Raw genomic sequence first — 14,255 nt, 5'->3', positions numbered from 1 at the left:
TGTGTTCATATAGCGGGAATAATGTATTCTTCATGGGTTATGAGGATTAAATAACTTAATATGTATAACATGTTTAATATAATGCCTAATACATAGAAAATGCTGTGTTTGCTTATTATATGTAGATTTGTAGAAATTTGCTTATTCATCTGTAATCAAGTCTCTTGATATATTCATTGGTGATAAGACATCAAGCCACACTTAGAAACATAGTTATGTGTTTCTTCATTACATTTTTAGCCTACACTATTTAAAAATGACTCTACAGGAATGAAAAATGCCAGTAAAAAGGTTATCGTTTCGAAAAGCAGTATTCCACAATGACGCTTGTCTACTTTTCAGATTTGCTGACTTGGGCAGAATCAGATGCTGGACAGATCAACTACCTCTTCTCCTCTTTTTAAGTGAAAGAAAAAAAATTGGGCCAGAGTAAAGTGTATTAACTGTATATTACCTTGGTTTTGAATGTTGCTGTTTTTAATACTTCATTTTTCTTTTTTCTAGAAGGAACAGTTGTCTCATTTCTTTTAGACCTGTGGTGTCTGAGCTTTGTGATTATCAGCAGAAACTAGCTGGTTAGATTGACGTGTAATAAACCTACCTCTAAATGTCAACATCAGTAAATAGCCTGTGTTGAAATATTTGTGTAATATATAACTTATCAATTTGCATAAAAAGCCCACACATACCGTAAACTCCTTAATGGAATTAATGACAGCTTTGGTCGTCCAGGAGTAGAGTGTTATTGTCAGCATGAGAGTGGAGCTGCGGTAATCCAGCTCCAGTTCCTGATTAATGAGGTTAGTGAATTGCTTTAATCTCTCCTACTTATGTGTGGAGTAGGGCCACATCTTGTCTTTGAGAAATCTTGCGTGCATTCATGTTTAAATATTTGAACAAAAATGAATCTCAGGCCAGAGATAGTAATTTAGGGCATCGTCATGGACAGTTGCATAAATAATGGAAGATGTTTCTCAGAAACAGTGTTGCACATAGAATGGTGTAGGGTAAATCTTTTTTTGGTACAAGGTGCTGCATTTACATTTTATTTCAGGGATATTGAAAGTTAAGTAACATATAAAAATCTAAATTAAAATTTTTTTTTAAACATTGAGTTTATTATAAATAACAAAATATACTTCTCTAATGAGTCGTTTTGAAATATAAACAAGAAACTAAAATCCATTAGAAAGTGGTTAGTGTCCAAAGAGTTCTGTGTCCTTTACTGGTTGAAGTAATTGATGATGCCTTCCTTTGTTGATAAAGTATAAAGTATGGAAGGAGCTAGAGGAAACACCATTTTATCAGCAGAGGAAACAGTGTGTTTGCAGGTTTCATAAAAGCCTTAGGAGCTCTGAGAACAGATGTTCACTGCAAGTGGCAACAGGCAGGAAAAGCTGGTCATGGAAGGAGGAAGGACGTCCCTCCAGAAAAGGCTCTGCTCTTCTTAGATGGGAGGATAGTTTGTGGACATTCTTTTTGCCCCTAAGTCGTGGGGATTCATGGAATTAATTCTTAATATATATGAGAGAAAAAATACTTGCTACCTCTGGCTTTTGATCGTTTTCTTCATATCAGAGGATTTAAGAGGAATCGTGGGTGTAAAGAGCTGAAGATGATAATGTAAAAAATTCAGTAAAATTATGATCCAAATAATATATAATTGTATAGATTTTTCAGGATCAGAGGAAGTTTTTTTAAAAAAAACTTCTGTGTAGAACTGTGTCCTTTGTGTATAACCGTATATTAAGCATTGTAAAGTGTTAAAGTACAAAAAAAATCACAATATAGAAAGTTGTTGAACCTGTGTGTAAAGACTCATTGTTTTTCCTGTTTTTACAAATTTTTTATTATGAAGTAGACTCACAGTAAGTTTCAAGATAGAGAGGTCCTGTGTACCCTTCTTCCGATGATAGCATTTTGTATGACAGTAGTACAATGTCAGACCTGGAGAATGACGTCAGCACAATACTCTGTTAACTAGACTGCAGACCTTATTTAGATTTACCAGTTTCTACAAGCACTCATTTTGTGTGTGTGTGTGTGTATGCAGTGTCCTGCAGTTTCATCACATCTGTAGATTCGCCACAAACAAGACACATATCAGCTCCATCACTGTAAATGAATTTCCTCAGGCTGACCCTTTATAATTACACCCCCTCCTGCTCTCAGCCCCTAATCCCCGGCAACCACTGAGCTGCTCTCCATCTCGATACTGGTGTTAAGATTATCTTTTTACAGCAGTACATGAGCCTATGTAAATAACATTGCAAATTGATAACTGATACCCCTAAATTTTAAAAATCTTAAATAATTTATGCTGCTGTTACTCATGTTATAGAAATTCTTTTCTCTTCAGTAGGATTCATCATAGAGTTCTTTGATGTGACTATTTTGTCTTACATGCTTAAGTGTTACATTTTAAATACTTTAAAACGGTGTCGCTATTTTAAAAAATGCATAGCAAAACATGAGTATTTAAATGGGGGTGGCTGTGGAAATCTGACAGTTGGGAGTAGCTGTGTCCCTTCAGTTCAGGGAAATCACATGTAGGTAAAGAAGCCACCATGGGAGGGGTCACCTATTGTTGCCATTTTGGCTCTACGTCTCCTCTTACTTGAGATTTTAAGATGGGGCAAACATCTTGAGAAAGAAGACGGCGTGGTCTGAAACACTTGTGGAAAGAAGAATGAAGAGTACAAACCTTTAATGCTCTGAATCTTTTGAGTTTCTCTGGTTTAGAGTGATACAGATAAGAGGATGCTTTCTAGTGAAAGGGAGGGTGTGGACTTTATGTAGGAGCTACACAATAGAGTTTCGAAGGTGGAAAGGACTTCGAGAGAACGTTTAATGTAAATTTTGTCTTCAAAGCTATTGGAATCCTCTTGGATAAATGAGAAACTCTTATTTTAAAAGGATATTTTAAGATTTCTCATAGTAACTGAAAGGATTGGAATGGCAAATCCATTTTGAAATTAACATAAATTCTTCATGTTGCATCTTTTGTCTTATTCTCTCAGTGTAGATGAAGGATATCTGACCGCTTTGAGGAAAAACGTTCATATATCCTAATAAATCAACCTTAGTCTAGAGATTCTTAATCCTGTCATACATCAGAATCACCTCTGGATATTAAAAAAAATACTCCTGCACAAGTCCTTCCTCTGAAAATTCTGATTCTCTGGGGTGAGGCTGGGCCCCTGCGTGGTTCTCACATATTCCCAGAGATGTTCTTCTCCATACTTGATAGTATTTAATAGTATCAGATGTTTTAACTTTCTAAACTAGTCATATTTTTCAACCCTTTGGACATTGAAGTTACAGAGTGCTGAATGCTATCTTCATTTTCCGTATTATTCTAGTGGTAGAATTAGGTTTGGGGCCTAGTACGTTCGTAAGGATTTGTGTTAAGCCAAATAAAATGGGAAGGTTTCTTCACAGCATATCTTGCTCTTTTAGTCAAGGAAGTGTGTACAGTAGTGACCAAGAAACATACAGTCCGACCTCTAATTTTACATAGCTAGTTATCAGCTATAATATCCAACTAGATCCTAGTATAGTTGTAGTTTATAAGATACTAAATTAGACTTTAAATTATTGAAGAAGTTAAAACCTTTTTTACACACAGACACACAAGACACTCTTTTACATCTCTTTAGACTTTGGGTGAGGCAGATGTTTCTCAAAACTAAATTTATTGGCATAAAGTTCTGAAATTTGGGGTGGAGTTTTTTGGCAGCTGTTTAGTAGCTTTAATGTTTATAAAATGTGTTCTGTATAAAATATCTTACACTCTGTTTTTAAGGGAGCTCTTGTCAGTGCCTTGGCTGACGACACCTTACATTTGTGGAATTTACGTCAAAAGAGACCTGCCATACTACATTCACTTAAATTTTGCAGAGAAAGGTAAGAACTCATTCAGTTATCCTATATATAGGATATTTGCTATTCTGTTTTGAAACATTTTCTTTGAACTTTATTCTTTGATTTTATTTTTTGTGATGGACTTTATGAATAATCTAAAAAGTAATTCAAAACTTCAAAAGTTACGCAGTAAAAAGCAAGTTTCCTGCATTTCCATACCCATCTTCCTCTCCAGAGGCAACCACATAAACTTCTTTTGTGTCCTCATGGAAATAATTGCAGTCTGTATATATAAGCAAAAATCTCTATAAAGCTCCCTTTTTTTCATAAAAGGGAATGCATTGTGTATTATTTCTGTAACTTGTGTTCATTTAACCATATATCTGCTAGATTGTTTCATATTGGCACGTTTAAATCTTCCTTAGTCATTTTCATAACTGCGTGATATTCCATTGCCTGGGAGGGCTATAATTTATTCACTCAGTCTTCAGCAGTGCACATTTATATCGTCTTAAGTCTGCTCCTCATTCTGCTCTGCTGTGATATTATCTTACGTATGTCTTTGTCCGCTTACACAAATCTGCGAGAGAAATTTGTAGAAGAGGAACAGCTTGGTCACAGAAATCTGTTATATGACTTAGGAGTTTTGTGCTTTGATTGGAGAGGCCTTTTTCACCCCAATTTTGTTAAATATTCTCTTTTTTTATAATATTCTCAAAGTTGCTTTTTTAATGCTTAATCTTTGATTCACGTGGAAGTTATTTTGGTATGAAATATGAGTAAGGAATATAGTCCCTACTCTCCCGCATTGCTTGTGGGATATATTTTTTATTTGTATATGTAAATATGTATGTGTGTGTGTGTGTATAGATGTATCTGAGTATATCAGTGTGTACATATATGTGTGTGTGTGTGTGTGTGTCAAGGTTAAGGAATCTGGGTCTAGATAGTATCTAAATGCAGTGGAGTTAGTGTCTTCAGGCCATGGCCATGTGCAAGGCTCAGGCTGTGTTCCTGCTTTGATAAGTGTCAATCTGTTCAGGTTATATAAACAGGTCAGTCTGTGAGTCTGGGCTTCTGCCCACAATGGCCCTCTGAGTATGCAAGCTAAAGAGGCTGCTGGGAACATAGCAGTTCAGACTTCTCTAGCCAACACCAGGGCATGCCTGCATTGTATGGGGGACAGAGACCAGAGCTGGCAGGGGTCAGTAGCAAAGTTTGCTATTGGGCTGTATCTTGTATGGGGAAAAATAAGTCATCTAAGTGGCTTTAGTTGAATCACGGTTCTCCTAGGAGAAGGGCAGAGGTGAAGGAGGAGTTAATGGAAGGAGGGAGGGGTGAGATCAGGGAAGAAGAGGAAGCAAAAAGTCAGGGTTTAGTTCTTTTCTACCCGTTGGGAAGAGGGCCAGCCCCTTGACTTGCTGGGCAGAGTTCCTCAGTCAGCTTGCCAGTGGGATCTCAGGTGGAGCCCTCTGTCAGCCTCATTGCCATAGAGCAGGTGGAGATAGTGATGGGCGTCTTGGTTCCAGTACATGTCCTCTTGGTGTCAGCCTCACACCACCTGCTGGAAGTGGAAATGTGGATCTGGCTGAGTAGTTGTCAACCTGGTGTGATTTTATCCCCTAGGAGGTGTTTGACAGTGTCTGGAGACATTTTTTTGTTGTCATAATTAGAGGAGGAGGGTGGAGCAGTGCTCCTGGCATCTAGTGGATACAGGCCGAGGATGCTGCCAAGTGTTATACGACGCACAAGACAGTCCCCCATAACAAAAAATTAGCTGGTGCAAAATATCGGTAGTGTCAGAGTTAAGAAACCCTGGACTCTAGCACATTAAATGATTTTATTTGGTCAGAGTAGCGCTGTAGAAGTTCTCTTAAACCACCACCCATTGCAGGGATCCTGCCAGGATGTAGAATTCCAGGAGAAGGATACCTCGGACACCTTATTTTCCTGTGGCATCTTCGTATTCCTCACCGGAACACAGAAATTTGGCAGCGTGTGGTCTAAGTTCACATATACTGCAGGTTATCATGGTAAATCTTCATGGAGAAAGGATCAAACCTCCAGGAATCCCAGAGGCAGGAGTTGATGATGGTCAGATATGGAGTGAGTCTCCTCTGTAGTACTTCTGACCATAGTCTCCCAGAAGTTCTGGTAAAGGTGGGTGAGGAACAGTAAGCTAGTCTATAAGGTGCCTTTGTGTGAAGTACAAGTAAAGTCGCCCTTCTTGGTGGCTGCAGCCTCACAGAGTCCACCACCCCCTCCTTGGTTGGGTGCTGTTAGGCAGGGCACAACCTGCACGATTGTACGCAGTGGGTCCTAAAAGTTACAAGTGAAATGAACTGATGGAGTTCCTAGTTTTGAGTTCTGTCCTATCCCCATTTAGTTGATAGAAAATCATAGACAGCTGATTATGTGCCAGCTGAGTGCTGGCTGCTGAGCATGCATTTGTAAACAAGACCCGGCTGACCAGCAGAAACTCCCGGGGTCCGTTCAAAGCTCAGCTGCCCTTGGGCCTTCATTAGGCAACAGTAACTGAACTGTAGCGTGAGCACCTGGTCCTTCAGTGTCTCCTTTGGATGAAGTCCTCTGGGGTGGCTACAAACTTGGATGGCAGCTGGTGGAATGCCCAGGAATGGGCGTGGGGCCTCATGGATGACCCTTGTTATATTCTCTCCAGACTAAAGTTCAGATTTCTTCAAATGGCAGCAGGGAGAGGGGAGGCATTTGGGAGGAGCTTAGTTTTCCTCAGCACCTGGCTGCAGGTTCAGAGGGAAAGTGGAGTGAGGCTTTCCCCCAGCTCTGGGACCCTGCCCACGGCAGCAAGGCTGGTTCTGCCTCTCACCCTGAGCTCTGTGTCGTTCAGGAGTTCCCATGTGCCCTGTACTCTATACCCTGATGGAAGCTTTCTGTTGGCATGGCTTCCCAGGCAGGCAGAGGGACAAAATCCTGTCCTTCTCATTTGTAGGAATCCATCCTTTTCCTTCTACAACTGCTTTACATTCAGTGATTATATCTGTAGCAGTCAGGATAGCCTGAGTTATGCTGTGGTAACAAACACTCTCAAAATCTTAATGACTTAGTCTAGCAACAGTTTATTTTTGCTAACACTATATGTCCTCTGTGGGTTTGCTGGAACTCTTCCTTTTCATTATCGTCTTTATTCCAGAATCCTGGCTAAGGAACAGCCAGTCTTTACAATATTGCCGGTCACCGTAGTAGAGACTCACTGCTCTGCGTATTCTCTACATAGTAGAGAATGTGGCGGCGCACACGTTGGCCCTTCAAGCTTCTGCCTGGAAGTGATACATCTTTCTCTGCTCTCGTTTCCCGGGCCAGAGCAAGCCACATGTCCAGCCCTAGTTTCAGTTGTATAACCAGGAAGAGGGAAAGCTGGACTGTTTGTGAATATTTAATACTGACGCCCCGACTGCTGCTTATTTTTGCTGTCGCCATTGCGGTACAATAAGCAATAGCTTGGTCAGTGTTGCCGTCTGTCCTCAGGCGGTTGGCACTAGCTTAATAGTTGAATTACTGTTTCACTTTTATGCTATTTGCACTTATATTTCTGAAAGTAGGAAAGGTAAGAAAAATATAAAAAGTTTATACAGGGTAATTCATTACATTCCGAACCATTGTTAAATAATTTAAACTTAGGTTTTATTCCCTCATTTTCATAAGTGGTCAAATTTTCTTATTTTAGTGGAAATTTATATAAATGTAATTATCTGTAGTGATTTAAATTGTATTTTTTCATAATGTGGATTTTTTTCTAGTTTTAATTTTTTTTAATTGTGCTAAAATAAAAATAAAATTTACTATTTTAACCATTTTTAAGTGTACATATAGTTCAGTTATGTTAGGTACATTCACATTGTGTGCAACCACATAATGTGGGTATTTTGATATGATTTCACTTTATGGTGTTTAAGAAAAAATAGATAAATTGGAGTCTCAAGTCTTGGTTTCGCTATGAACTTGGGTGTATTACTTTACTGCCTTGTGTGTGGGTTTCCTAATTTGTCATGCTGGCTGCTGAGCTTGCATTTGGAAACAAGACAGACTGGGACCTTGCCATTAGGATCTTAGTCAAAGTTAAGACAAGCTTAGCTTCCCAGATGCCCAATAAAATGACATTTGTTTGTGTTAAATAAATATGTATCTCAGTTTCCATAGAATGATTCTTAGTTGGGGGATAACATAAACTTGTGAATGCCCTCGTGGTTAGCAGCCACTTTCTACTCATTGTCAAGTTTAGTCCTTCCCAGTGTTGGTTACTTACCTTCAGATATGATTTTCTCTATCACCTGGGGAGCAGTACACCATAGTGGTTCTGAGTGCAGACCCTGGAACCAAACTGCCTGAGCTGGGTCTTAGTTCATAGCCCAGTCACTTATTAACTGTGTCAGTTTGTTATCTGTAAAATGGATCATTATTAAAAAACCCTAAGATTCATATTTTAAAGTTAATATGTATAAAATAAGTAGTATGTATAAAGCACTTAGAACAGTATTTAGTACATAGAAATCACCTATATAGCTGGGTTTTTTTTAATATATTGGATTTACTTAAGGTAATAATTTTGTAACTGGAAATATCTGCATTAACTAAACCAGAGATTTGTCTTAGGCGGTTCTTTATAGAAACAACTAATTGAAAAAGGAAAATCATTAGAACCGATGACATTAACTATATCAAATCTATTTAAATTGTAGACAGTTCTGAGCTTGAAGTTAACAGTAGCTACCCCTCTTCCACTTCCAACATAGAGTTCTACTTTTTGAGACTTGATAAGTGCAGGCCATTTTTAGGGAGTAAGACAGTGCATCTTGAAGAGTGTTTATATTCATAGATAGGGGAATGTATTGGCTTGCTAGAGCTGCCATAAGAAGTACCACAGACCAGATGGCTTAGACAATAGAAGTTGATTTTCTCACAGTTCTGGAGGCTAGAAGTCCGAGATCAAGGTGCCGGCTGGGTTGGTTTCTTCTGCTGTCTGTTCTTGGCTTATAGACGAGCATCCTTTCCCTCCCTCTTTCTTCACGTGGTCTTCCCTCTGTGTGTGTCTGTGTCCCCATTTCCTCCTCTTACGAGCACATCAGTCATATTGGATTAGGGCCCACCCGTGTGACCTTACTTTATCTAAATTACTTCTTTAAAGATCCCATCTCCAAATAGAGTTACATTATGAGGCATTGGGGTTAGGACTTCAACGTATGAATTTGAGGTGGGGGGACGACGACACAGTTCAGTCCCTAACAGAGAAGTAGGTTAAAACCAACCAGGATACAAGATAGAAATTTTTTTAAAAATCACCAAACAGAAGAAAAAGTAAACATAATTTGAAAGTTGAAGAAACAAGGTTTTAAATATCTTCCTTGGCTGGCATGCAGTTCACTGTGCCGGTTGCCAGGTCCCTCTTCAGTTAGGGATTCGTCTGTCATACAGTTTTACCGTAAGAATGAATTTGCCAGTGGTAGTAGCTACAGCGTCTGAATCCCCTGCCTACATGAAGGGAGTTGGTAGTAGCAGTGTGTCATAGTGGAGAACCTCAGAGGTGGTGTGGCTTTTAATGCCCCGTCCCCTGTTATGGATTGCATTGTATTCCCCAAAAAGATACGTTGAAGTGCTAACACCCGGTACCTGTGAAGGTAACCTTATTTGGAAGTAGGATCTTTGCAGATGTGAGCAAGTCAATATGAGGCTAAGGTGGGCCTTAATCCAATATGACCACGGTCCTTATAAGAAGAGGAGAAGAGGCCCAGACACACAGGATAACACCATGTGATGGTGGAGGGAGAGACTGGAGTGACGCATCTGCAAGTCAGGGAATGCCGAGGAGAGCTGGCGATCCCAGAAGCTGGGGGAGAGGCGTGGAACACGCTCTCCCCTGGAGCCTTGAGAGAGAAACGGCCCTGCTGACGCCTTGATGTCTGGTGGCCTCTCGAACTGCGAGAGAGTGCGTTTCTGTTGTTTTAAGCTGCCCAGTTTGTGGTAATTTGTTCTGGCAGCCCCAGAGTCTAATGTGTATCTCCTTTGTTCTTCTCGCTTGATGTTGGTGAGCCTTGTTCTTACGCCCTTGGGTTTATCCTTGTAAAGCAGGGCTTTGGCTTTGATAGGAGCTGAGAATTTGAAAGTGAAATTCTGATAAGGTAGGTGCCTTATCAGAGTATGTCTCATTTAGCTTCTGCTTTGTCTTTTCCTTTAAAAGAAGTTTACTTGGGAGGAAGTCACGGGTCTATAAGCAACTACAACTATCTGCTAGTCCTTTTTTATCACCTTGAGTTAGTGTGACCAGTCTTCTCAACCATGTTAAATTTTTGCGTAATAGTTTTTAAATAACAGCATTAAATACGAAGCATTTAAGACTGAAGACTAAGTTATATTTGTGGGCTTTCCTATTTAGGACTTACTATTTTCTAATAATTATATCCCTTAATTGTATAACTGTATGTTTATAAAATGCTTCCACATAAATGTTATGTATTCTCAGGGGTCAAGAAAAATTCCCCTAAGTGAAAGTTCAGAGAATAGATTTTTTTCCCCATAAATATGTTAGACACCTGAATAGCTGAGTCTTTATGTTGAAATTAATATATTTCTTTTAAAGATGTGCTTTTCCTTTATTCTAACACACTGATTTACAGCTTTTTCATTGCATGATAGATGTGTCTATTTAAAGAATAAAATAAGCATGCCTGCATTCTAAAGTAATGATTAGGAAAATGCGATATTATATGGAATGCACTAATAAAATTGTAACTTAACAATTATCAATGGAGCATCACTGTCCAAAGTCCTCTTAAGAAAAAAACCTACTTGACAAATGGAGTGATCCATTCAGAACCAGCACAGCAGTGGGAAGTTGGTGCCCATTGGTTACTTTAGGGACTGACTGCTGCCCTAGCGTCAGATTTTCTTAGTAGCATAAATTAATATAGAAACAAAAACTAATTTATCCCATTATACTCTTATTATAATATTACCTAAATATTGTGCTTTGCATATTTATGAGGTTTATAATTTGCTCAGCATGAACAGGGCATAGCTGCAAAAGAGTCTTTGGCTAGATACCAAGCCTCAAAATATCTCTACAGGTCTTCCAAAGATTTTGAATTAATTCACTGCACATATTTAACAAGAAAAAAGTTAATCATAATATTGGAACAAATTAGAGACCTAGAATTACAGTTTTTGTGGTAATTGCATCATATCGACAAAATATTTTTCTTTGAAAGCAGCTTTATGAAAACTGTACAAGCATTAGAAATGAGAGCAGTTTGGTGGAATGAAATTCAGGACTTGAACACAGGAGTGAAAATGTTAGCAAGGCAGACAGAGGAATCTGCCCTGGACCTAATTCTAATCCACAAAGAGAATTGCTTGCTGATATGGGTATGAAGAATCACCTTGGGTATGCTGAGTATGGATAACCCTGCACTGAGACAAACTTTAATAAGAAAAGAGAAAAATAAGTTGTCCGTGTTCAGAGGAAAGACAGTTATGATTTTATGACCTTGAGACTGTAAAAGGAAAGATGGTCAGTAAGTGTTGGGTAACTTCCTAGAATAAAATTATCCGTAATAACTAAGAAATTCTGACAAGGACATTGGGACAGACATTCAAAGAGACTAGTCTAGTTGCACAAGGACTTTACAATGTACTCAGGTGTAAAAAGATTATATGGAAGGAGGGGGTACGTAATCAAAGGTGATATAAGAGTCATTTAGCTCTGCTAATGAGCTAAGCCTTGTGAAAAATACTAGAGAAAAATAATGAATGAAAACACTGTATTTTAATGTTTAGGGCAAGAAAGCTAAGGATTAATGGTAGACAGAGTTAGGACATATGTAATTCCTCTAACTGTACCAGTGCAGTACTGGCTCAGACAGATAGTGTCTTCGGCTGCTGAAAGGACTGACTCCTGTACTGTTATTGGCTGGCTTAGGAGGAATATAGAGGGGGAGTCGTGCTTCAAATTTGGAAATGAAAAAATTACATTTTAGAAGGTAAGTTCAGTTCACTAAACTGAAATGCAGAATTGGGTGCCTTCTGCATGCCAGGGATTGTGCTAGCTATTGGGGTAAGAAAGATGAATAAAATGCATGAGTAGCTTATATTAAAGCAGAGACCCAGACATATAATAACCATAATACAATACGGTTGAATGCCCTTTGAAAAGTTTGTGTTAAACACACGTGATAGCATAATTAATCCAATCTTTTTCAACTTTTTTTTTTAACATACTGCTTTTAAAAGAAGACAAAGGCAGTCATCAAGAAAATGCAAAGTAAAACCGTAACCAGATACCACTACACTTTGTCATCAGAGTGGCTAAAATGTTGACACTGACATGACACGTTTGGAACCTCTTACAACCTCCTGGTGGGAGTTTTAAGTGTTACAATCACTTTGGAAAATATTTTGGTTGTCTTCACATACTCCATGACCCAATGCTTCCACTCCTAGACATATATGTGTGGTAGGCAGAATTCTAAGATGGGTTCCTTGATGCTCCCTGGTATACACACCCTCTCCTCGTTATTCCAGCAAACACTCATTTAGATGAAGGCACTTTGTAGCTGTAATTGAGGTCCCAGTTAGTTGACTTTAAGATAGGGAGATTAAACTCAATAAGCCTGACTTAATCAAGTGAGCCTTTAAAAGGGAATGGACTATTCCTGACAAAGGTTCAAAGCGTTAGAGGGATTCACTGCAAGGGAGAGTCAGTCCTACAACCACAAGAAGCTGAGTTCGACTAGCAGCGCCTGAATGAGCTTGAGAGCTGATTCCTCCCCAGAGCCTCCAGAAAGGGACGCCTGGCTGGTACCTGAACTTCAGCCTTGTGACACCTTGAGCAGAGAACCCAGTCATGCACTGCCTGCATTTCTGACCTGCAGAAACTGAGAGAATAAATGAGTATTGTCTTAAGCCATTAATTTTGTGTTAATTTGCTACACAGCAATAAAAAACTAATGCAGATTTTGGTACGTAGAAGTGGGACCTGCTGTGACAAATACCTAAAAACGTGGAAATTGCTTTGGAATTGGGCAGTAGGTAGAGGCCGTGTTACTGAGCAATGGGCTTGTTCTGCTTTCTGCAAGACTTGGCCAAAAAGCCAGGAGGCAAGTCAGTGAAATAGAAAGGGTTTATTGGTTTTGCCGGCAAAGGTGGAAGTGTCCTTAAAGCCCGTCTTACAGAACCAAGCCTACAGGCCAGTCACAGTAGGCTGGTCCCCGGGTGGGACAGACTTCTCATCTTAGTTCCTGATAATCTTTTGTTTTACTGGATATGCATCAGAGACCGGAGCAACACCCTGCACCCTGATTTAGTTTATAGATAATGAGAACAAAATCTTGAATACATATAGAAAGATTAGTGTTTATGTGAGTGGCACAACAGTTATAAGAATCTTGAGGAGCATGGTAGAAAAGCCTGCATTGCTTTGAACATGCTGTCTGTGGGACCCTGGTCTTGGAGACTGCTGCCACGGAGAGCTCAGAGGGACAGAGGAACGTGCTTTTGGAAACTGGAGGAAGCGGTTCCTTGTTATGTAGTGGCAGGAAGCTTAACAGAAGTGTCTCCTCCACACTGTGTAAGTGGTTACCTTTCATAGTTAGCTGAGGAGATTTCCAAGGAAAGGGTTGAAGGTGACTTTCTCTTGAAGCTTTAAATGCAAGAGGAGAGAAGTAAATTGAGGGAAGAATTATTAAAGGAACCAGGACTTAATGATTTGGGAAATTCTTACCGTGATCCAGCTGGGAAAAGAGACTGCTTCTGAAAGTGTGGCACAGAGAAAAACAGAAGGGTGTGGCTGTACACCTTTTTCCTAAAAATCTAAAGACCAAAAGGTGGGAGTGCTCAGTCACACAAGGCCTCTTTTAAGAGATTAAGGGTGTGCCCCACAGATCTTCTCAGCCACACCAGAGAGCCTCTGTGAAGCTGGAGAGTGTCACCCCTCTGGCCTCTAAGCAGGAGCCAAGACAGAGAAAGGATTATCCCAAAAAGATGTGTGGGTGTGACTTTTGTCTAATGGAGTAAAACCCAGTGAAATTTATTTAAGACCCACAAATTTCTTGCGAAAATTGTATAGCAGAAGCATTACCAGCTTGGACTGAAAGAGGCGGTATAAAATGGAAGGAGGCTGCAGCCAAAAGTAGGATGATAAAAGTAGTCAGCTGCAAACAGATGTCCTTTTATGAAAAAGGAAGAATGGTGAAGAGGCAGAGCTGAGAGCCACAGGCAGTTATTCCTGGGCCTTGAAACCTAGGGTTAGGGTTAGGGTTAGGGTACCAAACCCAACATTTGCCCAACTGGATTTCAAAACCGTTATGGACCAGTGACTCCTATTTACCATCCACTTTCTCCGCTTTGGGAATTTCTGTAAATGT

At 39.6% G+C, this 14,255-nt stretch overlaps 1 protein-coding gene across 2 annotated transcripts in view; it reads left to right on the top strand.

Moving 5' to 3' along the window:
- STXBP5 (syntaxin binding protein 5) overlaps window positions 1-14,255 on the top strand; it is a 162,476-nt gene that overhangs the window by 27,439 nt on the left and 120,782 nt on the right. For both annotated transcript variants that reach the window (XM_046669154.1, XM_046669152.1), the window contains exons 3-4: window positions 719-800; window positions 3,806-3,906. In XM_046669154.1, coding sequence (XP_046525110.1) covers window positions 719-800; window positions 3,806-3,906 — 183 coding nt within the window. The remainder of the gene's footprint in view (window positions 1-718; window positions 801-3,805; window positions 3,907-14,255) is intronic.

The sequence above is a fragment of the Equus quagga genome, chromosome 8 (assembly GCF_021613505.1).
Source record: "Equus quagga isolate Etosha38 chromosome 8, UCLA_HA_Equagga_1.0, whole genome shotgun sequence".
NCBI classification, from domain to species: Eukaryota; Metazoa; Chordata; class Mammalia; order Perissodactyla; family Equidae; genus Equus; species Equus quagga.
Note: the sequence above shows the minus strand (reverse complement) of the source record. Positions and strands in the feature narration are given on the sequence as shown.